At 41.0% G+C, this 26,865-nt stretch overlaps 1 protein-coding gene across 1 annotated transcript in view; it reads right to left on the reverse strand.

Annotated features, from left to right (window-relative positions):
- Positions 1 to 7,553: 7,553 nt before the first annotated feature.
- HAPLN1 (hyaluronan and proteoglycan link protein 1) overlaps positions 7,554 to 26,865 on the reverse strand; it is a 122,277-nt gene continuing 102,965 nt past the window's right edge. Inside the window, exon 5 of the mRNA XM_019532326.1 lies at positions 7,554 to 11,734. Coding sequence (XP_019387871.1) covers positions 11,445 to 11,734 — 290 coding nt within the window. The 3' untranslated portion in view covers positions 7,554 to 11,444. The remainder of the gene's footprint in view (positions 11,735 to 26,865) is intronic.

Below are 26,865 nucleotides of genomic sequence, written 5' to 3' on the forward strand. Positions count from 1 at the left end.
CTCTGAGCCGGGGGTTTGCTTTAGATGACCTCTTGATGTCCCTTCCAACCCTTATTTTCGATGGTTCTATAATAGGGGTATTATACAACTATAACTGAATTACTGGACCATAAGAAGAACAACTAGCTACAGCAATCAAAACCACCTAAATTAGTTATGATCTGTTACCATGTGCATAGAGAAGTTAGGCTAAAGTAGCTGATAGTTCTTACATGTTTTCTCCCACCAGGGAATTAGCTAGTATTTGGGGTTATTCTGAGGTTGCAGTACCAAAAAAATCCCCTTCTCAGCACACTGTATAAGGAGAATCAACTCATTTTATTCATATATGCACACTGTAGAGCATCAGATCTTGGGAACTTTTCTGTACCCCTAGTTCCTATCTGAAGGAAGGAGCAATTAATTTAAATTACCATTAAGTTTGACAAATCACATTGTGTTCCACTGAAAAAAACAGCATATTGATACCGCCACCACTGAAATAAAGATGGGCCAGAACAGACATCTAATTTTTCTTTGTCAAGGTGATCATCAAGCTCCATCTACACCCCTGGGAATTCCCAGCACCTTGGTTTTTCAAGAAAAAACACTGGGAGTTAAAATACCCACACAAATGCAATGGTGACCCTAAAATTTACAGGGACTCTACCATATATAAAAGCTATTACAGAGCTCAAGTTGGATATGCCTTTCATGAACATTATGGAGCACCTTTGATATGATATTTGTAGCCTTTTTTGGAAAACTGTTCCCGTTTTCTTGAGGAAGGGATTAGAGACAATTAAATCCCACATAGGATAATAAATGATATTGAATGTATCCTAGCCATGATGTAAAGGTCACCCAAACCTTTTAGAGAGACATCAAAGTTCTGGGTCGGTCATACGTGAAAGTTCATGAGGAAGCCAAAGAATAAGCAGCAGCTCTCTTTTTGGAGAGCTGTCAGGAGACAGGGGATGTTTGAGGGGCGGTGTAACAGATTTTAACCAATATGGCTTTTGTCCACAATATATCTGAAGAACACACAAAATCCAATCTAGCCCTGAACTTCCAAATAGCCTGCACACAGGTCAGCATTGAGAAAAGGCTATATATTGAGAGCCTCCCTCTGTTGGCTATTACAGAAGCAGCTCCACTTGATTTATTTTTATTGCTGGGAATGTCACAGCTTATAAGCAATACATTGCTGCACCTTTGTTGCAAGCTTGTAAAAGATGATGCAACTCATCTTGATGCAGGGTCTGCTGTGAGTCTGGTGAACTCTCTGATGGCCTCTATTTTCATTCAGCTAGATGTCCCTCCACTAGATTGTCTCATAAGACAGAGCAACAGCTCTTGTCTTTGCACAGCCTTTTTAGACTTGGTACTCAATTACAGCAATCGTACCTTTGGCACTCAATTTTCTGCTGGCCTGGTTTACAAAGGCAGCCTCGGACAATGTGAACTGATCTCTCTGGATGGTTGTGACCTTGATGGCCCTGAATGGAAAAGATAATATCACTGTGGAGAATTCCTAGCACCTTGGCTTTTCAAGAAAACTGTTTGTTGAACGACGTATATGTGAAAATCAAGTTGAACCACAGTAAAAATGCCTTCTATTTAACATGTGCCCTGCAAGTACAATTACGCTGGCCTCACTTTTTGTGAAGAAAGTACAGGTAGTGCTTGGTATCTGTCTGGGCCACCTGGAGGTTTTATTTGCTGCTAATGCTAAATACCCAATAGATGGGGCATGGGGGAAGAGGACAGGGGGAAGTGTCTACTGATGGCACTGCCTTCATGGCTGCTGAGTGGAAGAAATGATTCTTGTGACAGCTGCCCAAACTGATTATTGTCTCTTTCAAGAAGGATGATGCCTTTAGTACGAACTATGCTAAAACACCTTCAGCTTTTAAGCATCCTGATACTTTTGTCCCCTTTCCATCAGCAGAGAAGAAACCCCTGCCATGCCTTTTCAACCACAAATGGCATTTCTGTGAGAGAATAGGTGCACCAGGTCCAAATGGCTAGTAAGCACATGCAAAATCATCCTCTGCTAATCAATTGAAAGCAGTTTGCATGAGGGTACACCTTGTCTTCCTTTGAGTTGTTTCCTGACCAGGATGCATCAACCACTATTAAGGGCTTCACGGACCACTGTTAATAGAAATTCCCACAAATAATCACTCTCCCATCTGTCTCCAAAAATATCACAGAATAAGTGTAATGGCAGTCAATTGTTCACTAAGCTTTATTTGTGCATATTGCAAGTGAAGAACTTTGCACTTTTTCTTATTGAATCTCATCTGATTGTTTACAAACCATGTTTCCAGTCTATCCAGGTCATTCTGGATCCTAGCCCTGCCTTCCATAGTGTCAACAACTCCACCCAACTTGGTGTCATTTGCAGACTTGCTAAGCATGCACTCAATCCCATCATCCGAATCATTAATGAAGATACTGAACAATACTGGATCCAGGGCAGTATTGAAATAGCCTGGGGAACTCCACTTTATACCTCCTCCCAGCTAACCATTAAATCATTACTGACTATTAATTAAAGATGACTGTTGGAACTGGTACTACAGGTTTTAGAATAGGTTCTGAAGTCTTTAATGATGATTTGGGAATCTGCTTCTTTGGAGATTGGCTTTCTTCTGTAGCACTGCTCACACCTGCTTAGGAAAAAATTTTTCCTGAAAAGATTTTTTTATGCAAACTTTGTTAAAAGTATAATTTTACATAGTATATTTAGTTGCTTATGTTAGTGAAAATGAGGTAGCTTAAAAGCAAAGGCTTTGTAAACATCTGGCAAAAATTTTCCTTTTTGATCATTCTTTTTCTTTTAAGCTTATTAACACCCAGATGAAGGAGATGCCAGTGTTTGGGCACAACTAAGGGCGACAACATAATTAGACCACATATCCTGTAAAACTATAAACAGTTATGTCTGTATTTATTCATGTATAAAAGGCATTTCTTTACAAATCTTGCCCCAATTTATTTTTCCCCACCTCCAACCCCACATTATCCAAAGTATGCCAACTGTTGCTCCTGAGTTTTCCCACAGTAAAAAGAGCGGAAAAAAAATCCATGCTTCAGACTCGCACACACACACATTATTTCCCCTTTCCCCCTCTACACAGACTCATGTTATCAAAAGAACAACAAAGACTCTTAGCTTTGACTACAGTAGAATAAAATCAAACACTCAGGCTATAACAAACACCCACACATTTTTTCCACAACGATTTTTGTGAAGTTGGTATCAAAAGTATAATAACAATCTCTCTTAGTTTTAACCAGTGTTAATAGCAAACTTGGTTTAAATGATTTTTTATCATATCTTGGTGTACAGTAGTTGGGAATTTGTTACTTCTTCACTAGTCAGATCAACCTTCAATTTAGGCAAAATGCTTTTAATTAATCCAGTTTATTAGAAATGAAAAAAATACTCAGATACATGCATCTTGTAACTGTAAAGGTATATCTAGCACAAACCTGGAACAGCATTTCTGTTCATGATGGACTCAGGTACAAAGGATGGCTGGCTTAATCTCAGGTTTTTAAACCTTGCCTGATCAATCAGACATGAATGCTTGTAGTTATCACTTTTTAGCCCTTCAAGTTCTGAATCAATCAGGGCAGTTAATGGTGAACTCATGAACCTTGCTGCTCTCAAGAAGGCATCTTACTTTAACTCTGACCCATTTAACTCTACTTAAGCAGATATCTTTACTCTGACCTCCCAATTTAAATAAATTGGATTGATTTAAAAAACATAAGAAGGGAGATCAGGATGCTAAAAATGTGTGTATTATGTGTTTGATGCGAAACAGGTCAGTTAGTTATTTTCCTAACAAGCTCTTAAGCCCTCTTCAGAATCATCTTCAGTGCTTTCCTGAATAGATACTTCTGTGGTCTCAGAATCGCTAACAAACAGGCTCTTGGGGGGAAGGAGCTTTAGGGAAAGATGTGATCCAGCTGTGGAGAATTTTCAAATGAGAAATTATGACAGATCACAGTTTTAACATGTCCAGGCTTCATTAAATCTGTTTCTGACCACTGAGACCCCTCAATACATTAACATCTGTTTACCTGAACCTCATTTGGGCATTTATACACATGTTCCTGGAGTGGGGGGGAAGGTGTTTTAATTAGTTTGGATCTGAAAGCCACTCTAATTAAAGTGCCTGGAGCACCATGTGTATCAGCATCCCTGCACTGAAAAATAGTGGCGGGGGCACTTTAACTGAAGCTTGTCAAGTGGACTGTAGTTAAGGCACCCTCACTGCCATTTTTTTCAGCACAGGGATGCCGATACATATGATGCTGGAGTCTGCTGGAGCATGGTAATTACCACGCTCCAGCAGACTCAATTAAATGAGTAATTACAGCATGTTGGAGTACCCTCCCTGCATGTGTATAGGTGCCCTTTGAGTCTAACTTCTCAGTGAGGTTTTTATATCTTCCATTCTTTTCCCAACACTGATTCAGATGCTGGGCCTGGGCTTTAGGCTTAGCAGTCTGGTTCTCCCATATCCAGGTCTCCTGATCCTATCGTGGCATTTCAAACAGTGGCTGGACCAGCAGTCTGCTGTCCTGACTTCTCCCTCCTCAGAACTGTTGCTGAGGGAGTACTTTCTGTAAAGGGGAACCTGCAAGATTAAAGGACCTGCCATGCAGCCCACTTCTGCTGTGAATTTGGCAGGTCCCTAGTTATATTTGAATTCAATCAGGAACAGCAGGATTTTCTCAAGAAGCCAGACAAATAATAATCAGTATATGCTAATAAGATTATGTTGAATTAGTAATTAAAAAAAAATACAGCTTTGGAAAATTTATTATATTAAACCTAAGCCAGAATGTTGGCAGCCCAAAATGATGTTCCCAGATGGCCTGGACATGGTTAGAGCAGCATTATTGCAATTAATGCCTGTGTAGGGAACAGGCCTGGGAGTGTGACTCTTCTAGTCCTTTCCTGACTTTTGAATAGTATTGAGAATCCCCCATTAAGCCCCAGGGCCAAAATGTTGAAAGGTGACCACTGTATTTGACTGCCTCAGTTTCTGATACTCAGCTAGTGACAGTCGGGCTAGGAATAGATATTGTATTTGTCCCTGGACAAGCTGTGCCTGTGTATGTCACGGGACAGTTGATACACCCACCCCCTTCCAATCAGGGTTAAGTGAGTGACTGAACACACTGGCACTTTTCTGCCATTGATTTAATTATGTGATCCTGGGATGCCCATTCAGATGCACTTTGTGGTGTCCTGGTAAAAACTGAGTACTTCATATTCCATGAACCTTTTTAGGATTTATCCTGGAACAATAGACATTGGTGTCTGTATGATCTCACTTTGTCCAGGGAAAAACAGATTGTCCAGTGACAAATGTGACATCCATTTGTAGCCTGAGTTTAAAAGAGGCAAGGACCTACTGCATGTTAGCTACTACATACTAACTGCTTGTATGCAAATTCTTATTCTCTGGTGAGTGATAGATAACTTGCATGAGTTTAGCCTTCTTTCATTGCCTTCTGCAGTATCTGTGCAAAGGGGTTCCTTCATCAGCTGGGCTCAGGGCTTTTAGGTCCAGATCTTTAAATGCATACTAGATATTGAATTCCTACTGCCTCAAAGTTCTGTTCATGCCACTCCGGGCGCATCTACATGAGCTGCTTTACTGCAGATTAGACTAATCCAAATATACCAGGTTTTTTTAAGTTATTTACAGTACTTGAAATCCAGCATTGTGAAATCTACAATAAATTTCATTTTAACTGTATTCTTCTGCAATGCACTTCATTTAACTTCAGTAATTATTTCTGAAAAAGTTAATAAATGTACAGGACCTGTTGGCCTGAACCAGGAGCATAACACCATCACTTAGGTCATTTAATTGTGGTCATTGCCAGTGAATATCATTATTATCGGTATTCCTTGGGTTCAAATTATAGAATGGATGAATTGCATACCAGCGTTAACAGTCAAGGTCAGTGATTAAACCTCACTGAAATAAATTGAGTCTACAATTCAAATCACTGCCACAGCAGCAGAACAACTTGATTTAGACCAACGGTTCTCGACGTTTTTCAGATTCAAGGTGCCCTTCAATGCACCCCTCAGAAAAGGCCAGCTCTTATGTTTCACTCATTTTTTTAATGCAGAAAATTAATAGAGCAATTCTTCCATTGCAAAGAATGTGAAGACCACAAGAAAGAATGTTTTTGACATTATGGTTCCTGTTTGAAATTTCTAGACCTATCATGTGGATCATGTAGGTGTTTGCATATCTAACTATACTAATATTACATAGTACCCTTTAAAAGATATTAAGGCACCTCAGGGTTATGTGACACTCTGGTTGAGAATTTCTGCTTTAGACTGGTGGTGCCCCCAGCCTTTTGCCTCTTCAAGCCTTATGTGTGGTATGGGGGTGGGTCTGCAGGCCAGATCCAGTCCAGGGGCCTGATCCAGCAAATGCTACACTGCAGCTGCAGCCCTGTGCTGGGTCAGGCCCACCAGTCTCAGTCTCTATCTCGTGCCAAATTAGGCCACTCTGCCCCAGCCCTGGCACCACGTGTGCTGGATCAGGCCCCACCACCTCAGCCCTGGCTTCCCAAATGAAAGCAGGATCCCACACCTAGGGTCAATCAGCTGGCCGGTGGGATTTAGAAGTTTGGCAGTTGGGGATCAGTAGCAGTGTTAATTACCACTGCTCCCCCACCCCACCACATTTCTAGACCCGTGAGGATTCCCATGGGCTGGAACACATGGCTCTGAAAATGGGACAAGGTTTGCTGCTCAGTGTCATAAAGTTAGACTGTTGCCAATTTCTAAAAATGGTAGAAAATAACACATGTTGTATGTTAGTTAAATTAGATATTTGCCTTTTTTGTTCTTTGTAAATATTTTTCCTTGTATTTTCCAAGTACAGATAATACAGAGCTGGGCAAAGCAGAATATCTTGGCTTGTAAACATGATGACAGAAGGGCAATAAAACTATACAGAACAATAAAACTATTCTGGCTATCACCAGCTGGGAATCTGTCCCTCTATTTGTGATGAATATATATTGAGTCCTGAAATCTTTGACCTCATTAAAAATACAGAAGATTAAACACAAATGGAAGTTTCATAAAAAATGAAAATTACATATATATTTTTTCATATTTCTCCCCAAACAAAACATTGCTCTATTTCCAATATTTGTGCATGTTCATATAGACTATAGCATCAACTAGAAAACACTTTTTTTCTTTCTCTAACCCATTCTTTGTTTTTATATCACAGGGAAAAACCCTAATGAATCTATAGCTCTGGGTTGTGCTTTCATAATGGCTCACAGAAGCACAAGATTAAAGGTACACTATAATAGATGCTAGAATTGCTTATAACCACAGAGCTCTTATAACTTATAATCACAGAGCTCATTTTTTTGGTGATGTCTATTTTTTTAACAACTTTGTTGACTTTGTCAAAATAAGCATTTTCTTGCTTTAACCTTTTGTCTTTCCGTTTCTTTGGAAAAGAAGTAAAAGAATGGCCAGGCAATAAAAATAAATCAATCTTTTGGAAAGAACATGATTTAATTGTTGTCATGGGCATCAAAATTCCAATACATTGTGAGATACAAGATAATAATGACACAGCACATGAACTCATTTGAATGATAGTTTTTCTCCCCAAGAACAGAAAATAGCACAGACTTTAACCAGCTCTTGAGCATCCTCTTCAGATATCTTTCAAGCACCTAGCAAGCTCATTCCAAAATTTAAGATGTTTACTAACTTTGATATTTATAAAAGTAAAGTGGAGTCAGTTTCTCTGTGTGTGTGGTATTTATGTCCTTTTGCCTATGCGTGGCCATTTCATAATTAATTGTATACTTTTATATTAATTTAAAAAACTGTTTACAGTTTAAGTCATGGTTTTGTTTTTGTAAAAATGTGCTCCCAGTAAATTATCTCTTAACTTTATTTGTTATAATGATAATAGACATAGTTATAGATCTGGTAATGTAAGACTAGCGTGACCTCCACTAGAACACTAGAAAACCAATAGGCCTTGTGTCATATAACATAGTAAACCTCAATTCAGACTGAGACTTCCACAATGTGCCTTAGTTTTTCAGGAATCAGCCAGTCTTCAGTGGGATTATTCAGCTGAATAATTGCCCAAGGTGATCATATTAAAACTCAAAATAACTTGGGGGTGGGGAGAAGTGCTAATTCTCTATTGTGCTATGGCCCCTTTGTGCTGAAATATGAAGATCAGGGCATCTGGGATTATTCTTATACAGAGGAAGCATCTAGGTGATACAGAGCCAGCTCAGCCACCAGTCGCTTAGAATCTGTTGTGCATGAAGCATGGTCACAGGCTGGATAAGGGTGCTGCTGTACTCTATCCAAAAGGCCACTAAGTCATGGACAGATAGGTATAGATAGCATTGGTTTGCATCTCTTCTACTTTATGGTGGCAGTTGGTCAGCTTCAAGGGTCTGCAAGGTGTTGCAAAGGTCATGCAAGTCAAATTTTCACACAGACACACACAGACACCCTTCTTCTCAGCCACACATATCTTAGTCTAGTAACATGCTCAGCTTGACACTTGGCATCTGGACTTCTATGTCTGTATTTATAGTTTATTGGCTCAAGATTCTTCACACCTTTTGCAGGTGTGTGTGTGTGTGTGTGTGTGTGTGTGTGACAGAGAGACAGCGAGAGAGGGGTGAGGAAGAAAAACCCAGTGGAAAAAGGACTTTGGGAAAAAAAAAGGTCTCTACAAGATCATGACCTTGGAGCTTCCTCCCCCCCACTATGGCAACCTATGTACCTTCTTCCAGATTTGGAGGAACATCATGAAGGACAAGACCATCTACAGAATGGTCTTGTGTCTCCACACAGTCTCTGACTCCAAGTGGACTACTCAACTATTTGTAAACTGGACTCACACTACTTGTAACTCCTCTGGTCATTGCTGCTCTCATGACTCCAGAAAAGGGAGAATGCAGAAGAAATGAACCAATATTATCCATATCTTTTGCTCATTTTTCCATGAATTGGAAGGGGGATATATGGTCCTTCTAACCCGAAGCCTGTACTTGTCCTGCCATTTCTTCCCCAAGCTAATATTACCAAGTTCCTCATTCTTCTTGTATACTAGCATTCAGAAAGGTGTCTAAAATGTCTTGCAGATATAGGGTGGGAAATGAATAGAGCTTTGGAAGTGACTGAGCATCTTTAGGGAAAGGGACTTTAAAAGTGGCTTACCTTCTGCAGCATTTGTGGGAGATAGTGTTTGTGGGTCTAGGGGATATGAATTAGACCTATTGTTCATGTGATGTACCTGTTCATGACAATAATGTGCAATAGTTTCAGGGACTCTTAACTGTTGAGGAAGTAAATAAATTACATAGAATTGTGCATTTTTTAATTATTTTGTTTCATTTAGATATTATGAACAAATATCCATGCTTGACAGTGATTTACCAAGAGGAAATTTTGCCTTCTAAGCTTGTTAGAAATAGTAAGATGAACTCCAATAGTAATACAATACCTTTCACACTAGAGTACTTTCTATTATAGTTTTTCCATGCATTTATTGGTCTAGTCACAGTTTTAAAATGGGACTACAATCATTTCAGGAAACATAATTTATTGACTCATGTCTGTGAAAAAAATCTACCAAAAACATTCATGAAAGCATACCAGTTGTGTCCTACTGGGATAATTCTACTATATCTCATTTAGATAATGAAACAATGATAAACTGTAAAACTTCACTGAATACAAATATTGGTCCTCAGAAATTATCATAGTCACCAAACTTAGTACAGGAAAACAGAGTTCTATTTTTTTTTTTATGTTCAATGATGAAGCTAATACTGGATGGGGATTTCAAAGCTGTCTAAGGAACTTGCAAGGTCACGATTTTCTGTCAGTGATTAGTGATTTTTGAGGCTGCCATTGTTCCAGCTTCAGATGCCATAAAGAACATTGATTTTCAATTATTTTCAGAAAGCACCAAGTGCCAACCCCCTTAAAACCAAGTGCCTTTAAGATGTCTGAAGTTGCATGCTGAGCATTATTGTGTTCAAAATCACCAGTCACCATACACTTAATTCCCCTTAATTTGGCATTATTTTAGTGAGAAATGGGTCCCAAAACCAAAAACCCTTAGGCAGCCCTGATTTCTTTCTCTGACACTGAAAGACACAAGTAAATATCTCCCATTCAGAACACTGAAAATTTACTAATTATTTATTTTAAGACTTTTTCATTAATCTTAACAATGGTCAACTGAGAAGATTGGTGAAGTTGACCCCAAATATTATTTTTTAGAAATAATTCTTATGCAGTTACACATGACTTAAGTGAGTACACAAACAGGAAATAAACTTTTTTGTCTTTGATGGCTGGTATCAGATTTTTTTCCCTTCATATTCTTAGTATAGAGTCTTTATTGGTTTTAATAAGCTTTTCCAAAATGTAATCTCTTATGATGTGTAAATAAGAAAGAAATATTAAATATTTTAATGTTCTTTTTATAAGACAATAACTTTTCAAAGGCTAACGTAAAATCAAGCTGCTAAATTTTACAATTTTTCTGTCCAGCAGTTCATTTATATAACTGCCCTGAGTAGATGCTAAATGCTGCTTAGCAAATGGCCTTTAGAGTTTAAAAATAACTCAGTAAAGCTACTCAAAGGTAATACAACACTTCTCAGGCATCTTTAGTTTGAATTAAGAAAGTAGGGTTAATTATTCACCCAGTCATCAATATTTTATACACAATATAAACACAATTGAAATGTTCAGAAGATCTAGTTGTGCTTGTTGCTATGCATGGGATCACAAATGAACTTATTTGTCCGAAAGGCAGGATTTTAAATGGCAACAAGTCCTGTTTTGTAGACTGGCTTTAAATGCTGTATTCACTAAACGGCATATTGTTCCCATGTGAAAATATGTTTTTTCTATATATTTTTTGCAAAACGTCAGTGAATCCCAGTTAATAAAAGATCATTGTATTTCAAAACTGAGTATCTAATTTTCTGCAGTGTATCTCAAAATGGTACAAACATCTAAAATCTGTGCTTGTAAAAGCTGCTGCTTTGAGTAGCCTTACGTTCCTTAATTTAGTCCTAGCAATCATCAAGCTATTGCATGCCCCATTCATGAAAATTATATTTTGCTGGGATGATGTAGCTTAAAGAATTTGGCTCTAAAGCTTTCTTACCTAGAGCTTCCATTAAATTATATTAATTTAAAATATCTATTGAATGATACTTTTACAAAAAAAAGAATAAAACAAATTAATGGGTTGATTTTATGAAAATGACTCTTTACAGTAAGTAAAAAAGATTATCACAGTTTTGGTAACTTGCATGAGTTCATATTGAAAATAAATCTTTCACATGTTCTTAATGAATTTAAAACTGCTGTGCTCTAGGTACTTTCAGTTGTATGCTCTGAAACAGTAGACACCATATAGCTTGTGCTTTTTATCTGGGAAGCCCACAAAGCGCACTGCTGCTTCATTAGGACTGCAGCGTTTTCTTGGTCTTGAGATCGGGTAGCGGACACTGCCATCAGCCAGCCAGCCAGCGTCGCAGCGATCATATCCTAGAAGTTTCCAGGCAGCAAATATCTGACCTACTTTAGCAATCTGAGATCCATCTTTAAGGCAGGCCTGCACAGCTTCATCATAGGTCAGCTTGGTTGGGTGTATTAGGTAGTAAAAACGGCCTAATATAAAGAAAAAAGTCATTAGTCATATGAAATAAGTAAGAAACGATGGTAATATATGGCATTTGAGGAGATATAGACAGTAAGGGTGTGTCCAGATGTGCGTGGACATTTGGTTCCCTGGGGACAAGTAGCAGCGGCGCACCTTGTGCCACGGCTTCTTCTCCGTGGGGAATGCCCATGCCACGTGAGCTTTGGTGTGTGACTAGTTGCCCCGGGTGGGGTAGGGGAGGCTGGGGCCAGCACTGTGCTGGCCCCAGCAGCCTTACCTGGGGCCCTAGGGGCCTTCTAGAGCTGCAGCTGTAGCAATCCTGCCAGGTGGAGCTTGGCCGGCAGCCGCAGTGTGGCTCCAAGCATCCCAGCTCTGCTTTTTAGCAGTGCATGCTGCCTGAGCATGTTCTGCTTCAGGTTTTTTTCCGTTTTTTTTTTTTTTTTTAACTCCTGGATATCCAGGGGTCAAAAAGTACTGCAGTGAGAGGGAGAACCAGAGCAGCGCATGCTCGGGCAGTGTGCCCTTGCAGCGCGGATAACTCCAGACTGTGTGTTATGCACAACTGTGCTTGTCTGGATGTGCCCTAACATTTTATTTATTTATTCTAGGACTCCCCAGTTCTTGCTCTGAATCCATGTTGACTCACATTTTGATGAGGGGAGACTACAGTCTAAAGAAAAAGAGCAGGAGAAGAAAACAAATATGCTACTGAAAAAAATAATGCTATGTGTGATATCCACAGTAGCTTAGTACAGCACAGAACTCCCATTTTCTTCTCATCCAAATGCTATGCACGTCTTTCTCATTCCATTTAATTTATAGTGTGGGTTTCTTTTTTCCTTAGAAATAACAAAAGTGGAGAGAAAGAGTTGAAGGGAAAGGAGAGAGTCAGTAATTCAAATTAAGGTTCCAATCCTGCATGGCTTCATGCTATCAGTCTATGTGCCCATGGAGAACAACTCTTAAGTCCCAATAAAATAGGCCTAGGAACTTACAGATATCATACTACACGCAGTTCATAAATCTCTATCTTATTCATGGAGGAGGGAAATTAATTAAATATCCACAAGATGGTGGCTTTGCAATATCCACTAAACACTAAATTAAAATAATCACAATGGGTCCCCCCTCCCCCCGACCAACACAGTGGTATGTTTAAATTTGACTCTTAATTGTATTTAAGTATGGGTAACTAAGGATAACAAATGCAGTTTTCTTAAAGTAATTAACAACTGAAAGAACCATTCATTGACATGATAGACTATGTTTCTGATTAAGCACCAGCACCCGTTAAAGTCTTTCTGCAAGACAGCTGAAATACTGCACAACTTCCTAAAAGCAGAGTCTGAACTTGTAGTACATCAAAAAGATGTCTGTCAGGTAAGTCTTCCTTACAAGAGTCAAAACCATTCACTATTTTTTTTTTAGGCATCAAAGGGTACTTTCTCACCATCAGATGACAGTGCATTTGATGCTACAAAGAAAAATGTGTCTCAGTCTCAAGGTAATGAACATATATGCTGGCAAGTAAAGCTAACCTCTTGTGCTGAGTTAGAGTTATTAGGAGCATTGATACAAGCATGAAATTAATGTATCAAGGAAAGATGATGTAAATTCATTGTGTTCCTTTCATTCATCATGTTCTGGTTTGTTTATCATTATTTGACAATTAAGTAAGTGCTAGGTGAACATGGATTAGAGTGGACTTGGAACAGCGTTCAGGTTATGAAATAAAAAATCTGAGTAAGCATGCAAGACATTCATCATACTAACTTGTTTCCAGTAAAAATTTATATAAGAAATAAAGCAATTTATGCATGGCATCCTCTTATTTAATTCCAGAAGGAGACACTAAAATTCTTTTGAAAGAAAAGCTCAGTTTTGATGCCTTTATTTCTTGTAAAGAAAACAAATAGTGTTCAGTTTAATTATTTTATTGGGAGAAAGATCTGCCCTTTAAGGATCATCCCCTCCTCCCTGCAAATACCATTGCCTGATTAAGAAGTGGATTTATAAAGACAGATCAGATTGGATGTATAAAGACAATGGGATTAACACTGTTTTTAGGCCTGTACCTTTTCACTAGCATCTGATTATATCTAAACAGAAATTTGGCAAAATTGAAAACTGTATGGTCACTGGAAAAACTTTTTTATGATGGTTTATTGCTATCTAAAAATTTAGAAGTATTTTAGTAAGAACGTTCCAAATAACATATCTGCATCAGTAGAACTGAGAAGCTAGATAATCTATTAATTTTATAAAACAGAAGCCACATTTTAAGGGAGTTAAAAATGTTTTAAAACAATGGTTCTCAACCTGTGATCCACAGACCCCTAGGGTCCACTGACTGGCTTGTGAAAGATTACTATGATCAATAAAAAGTATGTGAATACCCACACTTATAATTCAAAGGGGTCTGCACCTTAATTTGAAATTTCCAAAGGGGTCCACACCTCCATTCAAAAATGTTTAGAGGTCTGCAAATGAAAAAAGTTTGAAAACCATTGTTTTAAAACATTTGCTAGCATACAGTGTTGCTTTGGATGGACATACACTTTTCTGACTCTGCAAAAGAGTTTTATTTAAAGTGGATGAGGTTTTAAATTTGATATCTGGCTTTGATAGGACTAACTCCACCTAGTTTATTAGCAGCTTTTAAAACCATATGTCAGGGGAAAAATGATTTCTTACGGATTTGCAATAAGGTCATGCTTTTGACCTGTGACCTCAATGACTGCTGTCACTATGCTTCACTCCTTTAAATAGGACAGTCCTTAATAATATACATTGTGCAAAGATGTTTACCTGGATCCAGAACATTTTGTTTTAAAAGCTACCAATAAACTGAGCACAAGCTGCTGGCCCAAGGAGAAGGGGCATCCTCAGCAATAAATAAAAAGTTAAACTCTAAAATGTGTGCAAGGCAGTATGTGAACAGCTACTTCAATTTGATATAATCTTATCCCAAATAACAACAGAATCGAAGTGTAAACTAACGCCCAACAGTTTTTGGTTAGACCTTCATTTTCTCTTTGTAAAGGGTAATTCATTGGGGTGAGGTAGGAGAAACTTTGATCTTGTACCGGGGAGAATCCAGGAAGTCCTCTATCCATTGTTTTATTTTACCCTCCCTTTACTCCTATTTTTATCTCATCTGCTTTGCACCTGGGATGAAATTCATACAAGCAAGAAGAACTGCATCGACCATATACACCATTAATGCTTCAGGTAAAGAGATGTGTAGGGCTTTATTGGTGTAAGGCATCTTTAGTAGGTCCTAAGCAAAGGGACAACATTTTCCTTGTGAAAGCTATGAAGCTCACATGTCTGTAGCATTCCCTCTCCTTAGACTGACAGTCCTGGTTATTGATCTTTCCACTTCCGCAGTTTCAAATGGAGCAAAACCCTTATTTACCTTTCTTCTAATTTTTCCATTGGCTACGGGGAAAATGACAAAGATTTCAGTGTGGCTCATGTCCCACTGAGATTCTTACCTGGAATAACTGAATTACCAATAACTAAAGAAGTACTGCTTCTGCCACTACCTTACATACATGCACAATGAGCTAGGGCCTATTTCAATAAAACAATATAACTGCCTAACTGCCAAGTCCAAAAATTAGATCCTTAAGGCTTCCGCTGAACAACTCCTTCACTTGCAAAACACCTAAAATCCTGAGAGTGAAGTCCCCCTAGTTCCTAGTATAATTCTTATATTAAATAATCCAAAAATTGATCCAAAGGGAGGAGAGAATAGGAGGTTAACTGTATGGTTTGGTAGTTAGGGCACTCCCTAGGATGTGGGAGAATCAGGTTTAAGTCCTTGTTCCAATAATTATTTTATAGGAAGTGGAACAGGCAGAAAAGAAGGGGTTTTGAACCTGGGTATCCCAGACTTAAGAAGGGTGCTCTAACCCCTGACCATAATGAAGGAAGAGTATCACACTCTCCTGTGTGAGCTTGTTTATGTGAATGAGAAAAACCTAACCTACTTTAGGCATTTAACTTCGGAAGACGGTTCGTGCCTGTGATGCTTGAATGAAGGGATGTACCTGTCTCTATCCTGGAGAGAAATACCTTTGTATCTTTGAGGGGCAGGGTCCCACCTCTTTCTTGCCATTTCTCATTGCTTATCTTAGGCAGTTCCATGCTCAGGACACTGGACTTTTCTAAATTCCTAAGAGCTTCATTCACTTAAGGGTTAGGCACTGGAATGCTGACACTAATGCCTGTTTTGGGGTTTAGCGTTAATTGGTAAACTCCAGGGCTGTCTAACTGGCAGCCACCTCCAGCCTGTGTGGAGTCAATGTGTGGCTCCCAGACTCCTGCCTGGTTATCACTGTTTCTATTGCTTTGACTGCTGAAGTGGCTGTGGTCACTGGGGCAAGATAGTATGGCAGGAGCCCTTGCATGCACCAGTGCCAGCAAGAAGAGCTTGTAGGGGTGGAGGGTTTATGTTGCTTGAGTGGTAGCAGCTAGGGGGTGGGATTGCCCACACTGTTACCTCTCAGCTCCATGTTTTTGGGGAACCCTGGCAGCCTGTCTGACTCACAAAGAATTCCCCCCCGCAAACAAAATTGATTATGATGCAGTGGGAGACATACCTAAAGCCCTCCAGATAAGGGAGGTCTAGGTCTCATTTGCATCTGAGATGGAACCAGATGACCATTCATTTACATGGGAGATGGAAAACAGAAATCGCAAAGCAAAGACTGCAGTGAATTCTGGGATCAGATAAGCAGGGGAGCACTGCATGATGGGGAATCTGTGCTCCAAATACTAATCAACCCACATTTACACACACCCAGCTCAGCATTTATCAGAGCAATTCTAATCTGGATATACAAAGGACTTCCCCCTCCCCCCACACACACATCTCTAAGCAGAAGTAAAAGTTTAATAGGCATCTCAGGCTGTACATTCCCTGGTCCCACTATGGGAGGCCCATTTAAACTTGATTGACCAAAACTTGGTTGCTGGGTTAGGGAATGCTGAGGCAAAGAGACCGAGTTAGAGGGGGTATGGGCAACATTTGAATAATGGTAAAGAGTTCATCACAGCATCCTGACCACAAGTGTTGTCATACTTTTCCCGAGATGACTGGTGGAAGTCCTTCCCACAAAAGGTTATGAACACTCCAATAATTGCCTTAAGTCTGTTAAAAGAGGTAAGGTAAGATCTGGAAAAGTCATGATAAGCTGAAGCTTGTTCACAACTGGTAAAAATCCAAAGCCCTCATGCCGCAAGCTTTCTATTGTTTCTGAAGAAACAATGAGGTATCCCATCCAGTATATCTGCTATCCATAGGAATTTCAAGCTGGCTCCTAAGTGTCTGGTTACTCCTTAACCTTATGTTTTTCCTGATTATCAATCAGTTTCTTGACACGTTCCAAACCAGATAACCCCTTGTCAATAGAAAAGACAATTACACTATTGTTAATAGTGCAATATTTACACAATTAACAATGCTTTGAAGAAGCTGAACTTAGGGTATAAAAATCTGTCAAAAATATCAGCAAAGGGGGTGTGTGTGGTTCAAAAGGAGAAGTCTCTCTGACACCATCCGCTGTTGTTCTTGAGAACTTGGGAGAAACAGATCGTCTCCCTTCAAGGATTGTGCTAAGAACTTTACCTGTCAGCATTGGAACCCGAGTGCCTTGGACTGGTGAGATCCCAGCTCGCTCTCTCTCTCTTTTCTCTTTAGGCATACATTTCTGAACCCGAACTGTATTAGTTAAGTTTGAGCTAAGTTTCCCCAAATACTTAGTGAAACCAGGGTAGTATTGTAATTGTTTGTGTTTGTTTTTCCTTTGCATGTCTATTACTATTAGTACCATTATAAATTTCATATACTTAGCAATAAATAACTTTTATAGTCAAAATGGTAGTAACTGGGTATATTTTTCCTTCTCTACTTCTCCTTCCCCACTTGCTTTGCAGCAACGCTTCTTTTACCTAAGCTAAAGATCCCTGTGAAGCCCAAGAATACTGTGGAATCTGCTCATCAAGAGGCTAAAGATTGGGACATGCTGAATTTGAAGCACATAAAGGGATCAGCTTGTACAGACTGATTGACCCAGTTTGGCTCAGGCGTGACCTAATGAACTGAATGCTGGCCCATGAGGGTGTCAGCTGGACACCCAGCCGGATTCAGAGGTATTCTGTTTACCTGTGTGCTTGTGTCTGACTGCACCTTATTGTTGCTTTGATGAACTGATTCTTGGCATATGAGGGTGTCAACCTGTACATGCTGGTCAACCCGGCCGGGTCAGGCGTGTCATGTTAATTTGTGTGTTTGTGTTTGACTGACATGGGGCTAGGAACCCAGCCCCATTAAAACTGAGTCCTGCGAGATAGCTCCACTGGGGGTAACGACTTGCAGAAGGGAGATATACAGCTCTGTATGGAAACACAAGTAACACAAGCAGCACACTGATAGAATTACTAAGACCCTAGAAGCGTATCCCTAATGAGCACACCCCAGAGTGATGGGCAAATATGGTAACAACACAGTGGTGGCAGCAAGGGAGGGGAGGATTATAGTTTCATAGATGGTAGAGTCGGAAGAGACCTGAGTAGATCACCAAGTCTGACCCCCTGCCATGGCAGGAAGGAATACTGGGGTCAAACAACCCAAGCAAGGTGTTCATCCAGCGTCCTCTTAAAGACCTCCAGGGTAGGAGCTAGCACCACTTCTCTTGGAAGTTGGTTCCAGACCCTAGCCACCCTGACAGTGAAGTAGCACCTCCTGATATCTAGCCTAAATCTACCCTCTGCCAGCTCGTGACCTTTATTTCTTGTCACTCCTGGTAGTGCTTGGGGGAACAGGGACTCCCCTAGTGCCTGCTGGTCTCCCCCTGACCAGTTTGTAAACAGCTACTAGAACCCCCCTCAGCCTTCTCTTGCAGAGGCTAAACAGGTTTAGGTCCCTTAACCTCTCCTCATAGGGCCTGCCCTGCTGACTCCTGATAATGCAGGTGACCATCCTCTGGACCCTCTCCATGTTGTCCACATCCCTCTTGAAATATGGCATCCAGAACTGGATGCAGTACTCCAGCTGTGGCCTGACCAGTGTCGCATAGAGAGGGAGGATCACTTCTTTGGGCCTGCTTGAGATGCATCTGTGGATGCATCACAAGGTATGGTTGGCCTTTCTGACCGCTTCCCCACACTGTCAGCCCATATTCATTTTGGCATCAATAATGACTCCAAGATCCTTTTCTACCTCTGCACTAATGAGAAGGGAGTTCCCCAGCCTGTAGGTATGCTGCTAGTTCTTCCTCCCCAGGTGCAGCACCCTGCACTTGTCAGTGTTGAAACCCATCCTATTCTCATCTGCCCACCCCTGTAACCTGTCTAGATCCGATTGCAGCCTATTCCTCCCTTCTAGTATGCCCACTTCTCCCCATGTCTTAGTGTTGTCTGAAAATTTGAACAGGGTGCTTTTTACCCCCTCATCCAAGTCGCTGATGAAGATGTTGAACAGTGCAGTCCCGAAGACCGAGCCCTGCGGAACCCCACCGCCAACATCCTTCCAGGTCAAAAATGACCCATCCACCACCACTCTCTGGGTGCAGTCCTCCAGCCAATTAGTGACCCATTTGACTGTGTAGGTGTTGATGCCACAGTCCCCTAGTTTTTTAATGAGAATGGGGTGAGATATAGTGTCGAAGGCCTTCCTAAAATCCAGGAAGACTACGTCCACTGCTACACCTGCGTCTAAGGATTTTGTGACCTGGTCATAGAAGGCCACTAGGTTGGTCTGACAGAACTTGCCTTTAATGAACCCATGTTGGTTGCCCCTAAGCATAATCTCCCTTGCTGGCCCCTTGCGGACATGCGCCAGGATAATTCTCTCAAAAAGCTTACCCTGGACCGAGGTAAGACTAACTGGACTATAGTTTCCTGGGTCCTCCTTCCTCCCTTTTTTGAAAATGGAAACCACATTGGCCCTTTTCCAGTCCTCTGGCACCATGCCAGAGCTCCAGGAGTGCTCATAAAGCCATGCCAGGGGTCCTGCAATGACCAATGCTAATTCCCTCAGCACTCTGGGATGGAGATCATCAGAACCTACTGATTTAAATACATCCAGTCCCTCCAGAAGTTCCATGACTAGGTCCTCACTGACCCTAGTCCTAGGTGTGCCTCCCCTGGGACCTACGGGGGTCCCACTGTGGGGGAAGGTGACCTGGTCCCTGCTCAGAAAAATGGAGGCAAAGAAATTGTTAAATAGGTTAGCTTTGCTGTCTGGTACGACAACCAGATTTCCTAGCGTGTCCTGCAGAGGCCCCACGTTACCTGGTACCTTCTTTTTACCCCCTAAGTATTTAAAAAAGGACTTCTTGTTGTCCTTGATCTGGGTAGCTAGTCCCAGTTTCATCTCTGTCTTGGCCTTCTTGACTGCTCCCCTACATCCATGAACAACCGAGGTATAGTCCTCCCTGGTGATGGCCCCTCCCTTCCATTGTCAAGAGTAAATTGGACGCTTATCTTGCTGGGATCCTATGACCCCAGCTGACTTCCTGCCCTTTGGGCGGGGGTGCTGGACTCGATGATCTTCTGAGGTCCCTTCTAGCCCTAATGTGTATGAAATCTATGAAATCTATGATTTGGGTGTACACCTCCTTTTTAGCTAGGAGACATTCCCGTATGCTTTTGGTGAGCCATGGGGGTTTTTGTGCCCTCTTGCCCCCTTTGACCCATGATAGGATTACCTCCCTTATATGGTAGAAAGAAGAGGGCTTGCATTGCTTGAATGGCAGCAGTGTGGGAGGGGGCTGCACTTGACAGAGTTAGTGGGGAGCCTGTATGGCCCCCACAACTTGCAGCTCATATGGTGTGCAGCCTGAGGCCTATGCAGCATGTAGCCTTGGCTCCTCTGAGGTTGGGCAGCCCTGGTCTATTCAAAAAACAAAAGCAAAACAAACTGTCAATTATGTGCATTTGTGAAAAAATAAACTGCTCTCCCTTCCCGTTTCATCTGACAATGTAGTATATCCTGGTGGCTGCTATAATTTGCATCATGTGTAGAGTCATCTGCTGAACAGACTTAAGTTTGGTCAATTTAAATAGCCATAGTGAATTGTTGATCAAGGGTATCTTTCTTCAGAATTGGTGTTCCAGGTCTATGGAAAATAAAATGCTTCCTTTCCCCCTCTTTAAACTATTAGGTTTGACATCTATTTTGAAATACAATAGCTTGATTTTTAAACTGATATTTTAACATACAGAGACTCCTTTCCAGGGGCCTTCTTTCCTCAACTATCAGCAGCAAGTGCAGTGATTATTAAACTAGAAACCTCCCATTCTCTAGGGTAATTAACACATTATTATGGTTATATGTCCTTATCAGCTTTTGTTTTTTTTCTTCAGAATAGGGATTCCTTACTTGAAATTTCATTTACATTGGATACATTATCTAGAAAAATTTCTTAATGTATCTTTTTCTATCTAAATGAGAAATGTTGATTTAACTGCTGGGGTCTGTAGTTTCTCAGACTGATACAAACAACTGGATCATTATTGAATGTTTAAAACAATTCCATTTAATTAATTCTACGTATTTTTAAACTTTTTTTAACACAAAAGATTTGTGACTTCTCTGGTAGAACAGATAAAAAAATAATTATGTGGTGCTGTTTATTGTGTAAAATATATAACAAAATTCATGCTAATAAGCAGGATATGTGAAGCAAACTGAACTCATACCTGTATTTTTTGAAAGGAAGGTTAATTACAAAGGAAGCTGATCACAACTGCTATACAGTATTTGGTTTGCCCAACACTTATAAGTATAAAGGATTTTTGTGACTTTTTTGAGACCCATTGACACTTCCATTGTTTGATAAAGTAGAGAGAAGTGCCGTAGGCTACACTGAAGTGCATTTTCTTTGTTCCATTAAATTCTGTTCAGCTTTGGCTGAATGGCAAAGTATTTTTTTAAATCATTTACCCTCTTGTACATGAGCCAGTCAGAATCTTGGAACACCCTAAATAGCTGATGATTGCTCTTCTGAGTCTGCTATAGGAGTTTTTCAATGTCTAGCTCTCTTTGTCAGGTTCTCCACTGACAGAGCTGGACTTGAACAGGTCTCTGGTGTCAGTGCAATTGAACTGGCAAACCTGTGCTTGACTGGCATGGGTTGTTTGGCTGAGGTGGTGCAAAGGGAATATTAGGTCTTGTCTCTGCTCACCTGCCTCTGGCAGCAGACAGCAATTTTAAGTACCCAGCTATGTACATAAAATCCTAGAAGAAGGTTTCAGAATAGATATAAGGAAAAACTTCACAGTTAGTGTGACCATATTCTGGAATAAACTCAAAGAAGGGGTGGTGCAGGCACCTACTCTGGAGATCTCCACGAAGAGATTGGATGCACACCTTTAACCCAAGGGGGTGCAACCCAGGGATAGCAGTGGACATAGTGTTTCTGGACTTTCAGAAGGCCTTCAACACTGTCTCTCACCCTGTCCTCATTAAGAAACTGGGGGACTGTGGTGTCAACACCTACACAGTCAAATGGGTAGCCAGCTGGCTGGAGGGATGCACCCATAGAGTGGTAGTGGATGGGTCATTTCCAACCTGAAGGAATGTTGGCAGGGCTCGGTCCTCGGGCCTGCACTGTTCAACATCTTCATCAGTGACTCTGACGAGGGGGTAAAAAGCACCCTGTTCAAATTTGCTGATGACACTAAGATATGGGGGGATGCGGGCACATTAGAAGGAAGGAATAGACAGGTTACAGGGGTGGGTGGACAAGAATAGGTTGGGGTTCAACACTGACAAGTGCAAGGTGATGCACCTGGGGAGGAAGAACCAACACCATACCTACAGGCTGGAGAACTCCCTTTTCATCAGTGCAGAGGCAGAAAAGGATCTTGGAGTCATCACTGATGCCAAGATGAATATGGGCAGACAGTGTGGGGATGCAGTCAGGAAGGCCAACCACACCTTGTGATGCATCCACAGATGCATCTCAAGCAGGTCCAGGGAGGTGATGCTTCCCCTCTATGCAACACTGGTCAGGCTGCAGTTGGAGTACAGCGTCCAGTTCTCGGCACCGCACTTCAAGAGGGATGTGGACAGCATGGAGAGTATCCAGAGGAGGGCCACTCGCATGATTAGGGGGCAGCAGGGCACGCCCTATGAGGACAGGCTACGGGACCTGAACCTGTTCAGCCTCCACAAGAGAAGACTGAGGGGGGATCTAGTGGCCTGTTACAAACTAGTCAGAAGGGACCAGCAGGCATTGGGGGAGTCCCTGTTTCCCCAAGCACTACCAGGAGTGACTAGAAATAATGGTCACAAGTTGGCAGAGGGTAAATTCAGATTAGACATCAGGAGGTGCTATTTCACTGTCAGGGCGGCTAGAATCTGGAACCAACTTCCAAGGGAATTGGTGCTGGCTCCTACCCTGGGGGTCTTTAAGACAAGGCTTGACGATCACCTTGCTGGGGTCGTTTGACCCCAGTACTCTTTTCTGCTATGGCAGGGGGTCAGACTTGATGATCTGTTCAGGTCCCTTCTGAACCTACTAACAATGAAACTATGAAACCCCAGCAGTCTTTCCAACCCAGAGCAGGGGGGTTGGACCCAATGATCCCACAAAGTCCCTTCCAGCCCTAAACTTCTGTGAATCCGTGTGTGTGAATCCCCGACCAATACCAAAGAGCAGCAACTAAGTGCTCCATATAGCCAGAACAGCTGTAGTGGAAGAAGCAGGAGATGTCTGGGCCAACTCCTTTTCCCAAGCAAACATGGAACCGGCACATGGGACAAGTAGCCAGTCCTTTCTGCCTAGCTTCCCTGGTTCCTGTGTTGGGTGGTAGGGGGCAGGGAGAGGGGGAAGAAGGGGAGAATATGGGGTAAGCTACCTGACTCCTGTACACTGTCTCAAAAGGCCATGTCTCCCCACAATGCATAGTGGCCCCTGACTTCTCAAGGGGGGGAAAATAGAGATTTAGGCTGCATAGTCGAGCACATCTAATTTGACTCCCACACCAGCTTGATTTACAATACTATCTTTACTTACATGACTGGTTTGCTTTGTGCAGAGGATGTGTACACAAAGGAGCTGAATTAAAATTAGAAAATACATCTGGAATTTTCTAAACTCAAAGTTTAATCTGTTTAATATAAAGTAATAACATCAAGTAATACTTTATAGAATGGTTTGAACTGGCTTTCTAAAGTGAATATCAATATAGACAAGCACAAGTGCAATCATCATCCCACCACTTTAACAAGCTGCATGAAAAAATATCAATTCTTTCCATGTTGACATTTGCGCAAAACACCTCTAAACTAAACATTTGCTGGCCTGAGAGATGCGCCCCATGAAATGGAAATCCTCTGATAGATCAAAGCTGGCATTCTGATTTTAGATCCTGTCTTTCCATATGGTCAGAAGAAATAGGGATGAGTGTTCTCTATGCCATTCTTAACAGCTCCAGTAGAGTAGTGGTGCTGATGTGGTGCTTTTGATCCCATGGGTCAGAGGATTGATGCAGGTTTAACTGGGGGCAAGATCAGGCTTCCCACACAAGAATTGGGCCCTGCACTTTCTCAGCCTGGCCCACATGCTCAGATTGAGCCCTGCATGGACCTGACTGCTCCCTATGTACAGGGATCAGACTCTGCCCCGCACCGCCCCTGCCTGACCCTGTGCAACAGAATCAGGCCCTGGGGCCCTGAGTTGTACCTGCTCAGCCCTGTGCCACCATGCATGCCCAATTCAGTGCACAGAGCCATGCTACCCAGCCATGGGGCTTCCCATGTCTCAAAATTTTGGCAGCAGCTGCTGCCAGATTTTTGGACCCATGGGGAGTCCTGTGGGCCAGATGGCATGGTGCTGGAGTCAGAATCTGGCCCAGAGGCCAGGAGTTGACACCCCTGCTGGAGATCATTGATATAAGACAGGTTTCAGAGCAGCTTTCAAGCAGTTCTACCTTATGCCAAAGGACTGGGTCAGATTTGGAGGACTGCACATATGATTTAAAGTTATCTTTGATCTTGACATCTGATGGGTGTTATCTTAAATACTGCAAACTCATCTCTAACTTTTTCTGGACAAAATGTTGCAGATATGTAACACTAATCACATATACTAGAAAGGCCTTCTACTGTTGGAGGACTAACAATGGCATTAAAGCTGAGGTTACATGATGGTTTCTATTCTAATTCCTATTTCCAGTAGCGCTCAGTGACAGGAAACAGAAATTTGAAGCAGAACTCTATAAAAGGTTTGGATTTGGCCTGTGAAAAATACATATGAAATGTATTTTTCCCATATTTTTGGCCAAGTTAGTAAGACAGACACCTAAGGAAGAATACAGTGCATAGATCTGCACTTTTGATTAACTAAACAATGAAAAATGTAGGGCATAGGTCCAGTGTGAAAATTACATGGATAAGTACTAAGTCAACAAGAAATGCCAAGACTGCAAACATAACTTCAGTGCTGCCTCTGTTGCCTTTATTTCCAACTTTCATTATTAGAAATAAATTAATTGTTGGCCTCCAAGAATAAAAATCACAGTACTAGCTACTACACCTGTATCTATAGAGGCAAATATTTGTGCGTGTATGTCATACACATGCACACACATGCACATACATACGTGCGTATAGTTTTAGAAACAGAATGAGATGGAGTTATCTCTTAGAAGCTCAGATATGTGGGTCATAGAAACTAATTAACATCTTCTGCAATGAATGTAAAGAAAGGAATAAAATTAAGCAAAAAAACCTTTAATTTGGTATTTATTTTGAAATAGTAGCTATCTATTTTAAACATGATCTAATGTCAGTTTATTGTTTAGGTTTATGAAACGTTTCACTAATGTCTTACAAATCATGATTACATATTACTTCTACTTGCATAAAGGCAATTTTTTCCCTGGTTGTAAATAACAAATGACAAACTTTTATTTCTATAAAACAAGACAATGGGTTTTGGGAGTGAAATAAGAGTGCATGAACTGAACAATATTTAATAACATATCTATAAAGGTCAAAGGAAAGAGATCACAATGGGTAAAATTACACAGAACCAGCACTTTATAGTAGTGTTGGAGTTGTGTTATTGAAGTGAAGGAAGGATTTCTCCTAAATAGTTGATAGGGATATGTGCTATAAGGCTGCAATCTTAAATGTTCCACTAAGTGTGTGTGTGTGTGTGTGTGTGTGTGTGTGTGCGCGTGTGCATGTGTGTGTGTGTGTCTATACAATTAAAAATTATGTAGTTGATTAATCTAATCTCCAAGGAGATTCTAGCCATTCTGAAGTTACTTCATTTAGATTTGCATTTAAAGCAGAAAAACCTATTTCCTTTTCATGTTTTGATAATCTTTAATGTCCCTATTTTGCACCCTGATTTTTCAGGACCAAACTGAAACTTTCATATAATTCTCTCAAAGATGTTCTTCTTTGACAGAGGAAACAGTTAAAAAATGAGACCTTTGGAAAAATTTACCTGAGAATATAGTGGGTTTTAGGACTCTTCATCCGCCCCTCTCCCTGCCTTGGGTTTTTTTACATGCTTTAATTTTGCACCCTCACACCTTCTAATAGCTCACACAGAGAACACTTTCTGAGCTGTTTTTAAGGTATCTTTACACCCCCTTGAGCCTATGAACCTTGGCAGCTGGCTCACTTCCTTACATAAACTTGAAAGCTGCGTTATTTTACACCAGCTGTCAACAGATTCCAACAGCCATTTCAGCAGTAGTGTCCCAGCCACTTCCCATTTTCCTTGGCCATGTCCCTATTCCAGAGCTGGGAGAAATGTTTATGAATGTATGGTGGCTTTATACCATTGAAGTAATACCCTGCTGCCTACCATACACCATAACTGTGAATCTGGATCACCCTGTTATTTGCCTTATTTGTCATAACCTATTTTACTTCTGCAAGGAAAATAGGTGGATATGGGCTTATCAGGGCCTCTGGGCTAGGAAACTGTGTACAGACGCAGTTAGCAGCACTATCATAGAAATGAAGAGGTGAATGGGTAAGGGGCACTGAGTGGAGTTAGAAGAGACAATGAGGGGAAGCAGACAGTATGAGCATAAGCGGTTGACTGTGCAAGAGAAAAGGAATCCCAAACCTCATGTGTCAATGGCTCAGTGTTTGAAGGAC

This window comes from Crocodylus porosus, unplaced genomic scaffold (assembly GCF_001723895.1).
Source record: "Crocodylus porosus isolate Cpor-Errol unplaced genomic scaffold, CroPor_comp1, whole genome shotgun sequence".
NCBI classification, from domain to species: Eukaryota; Metazoa; Chordata; order Crocodylia; family Crocodylidae; genus Crocodylus; species Crocodylus porosus.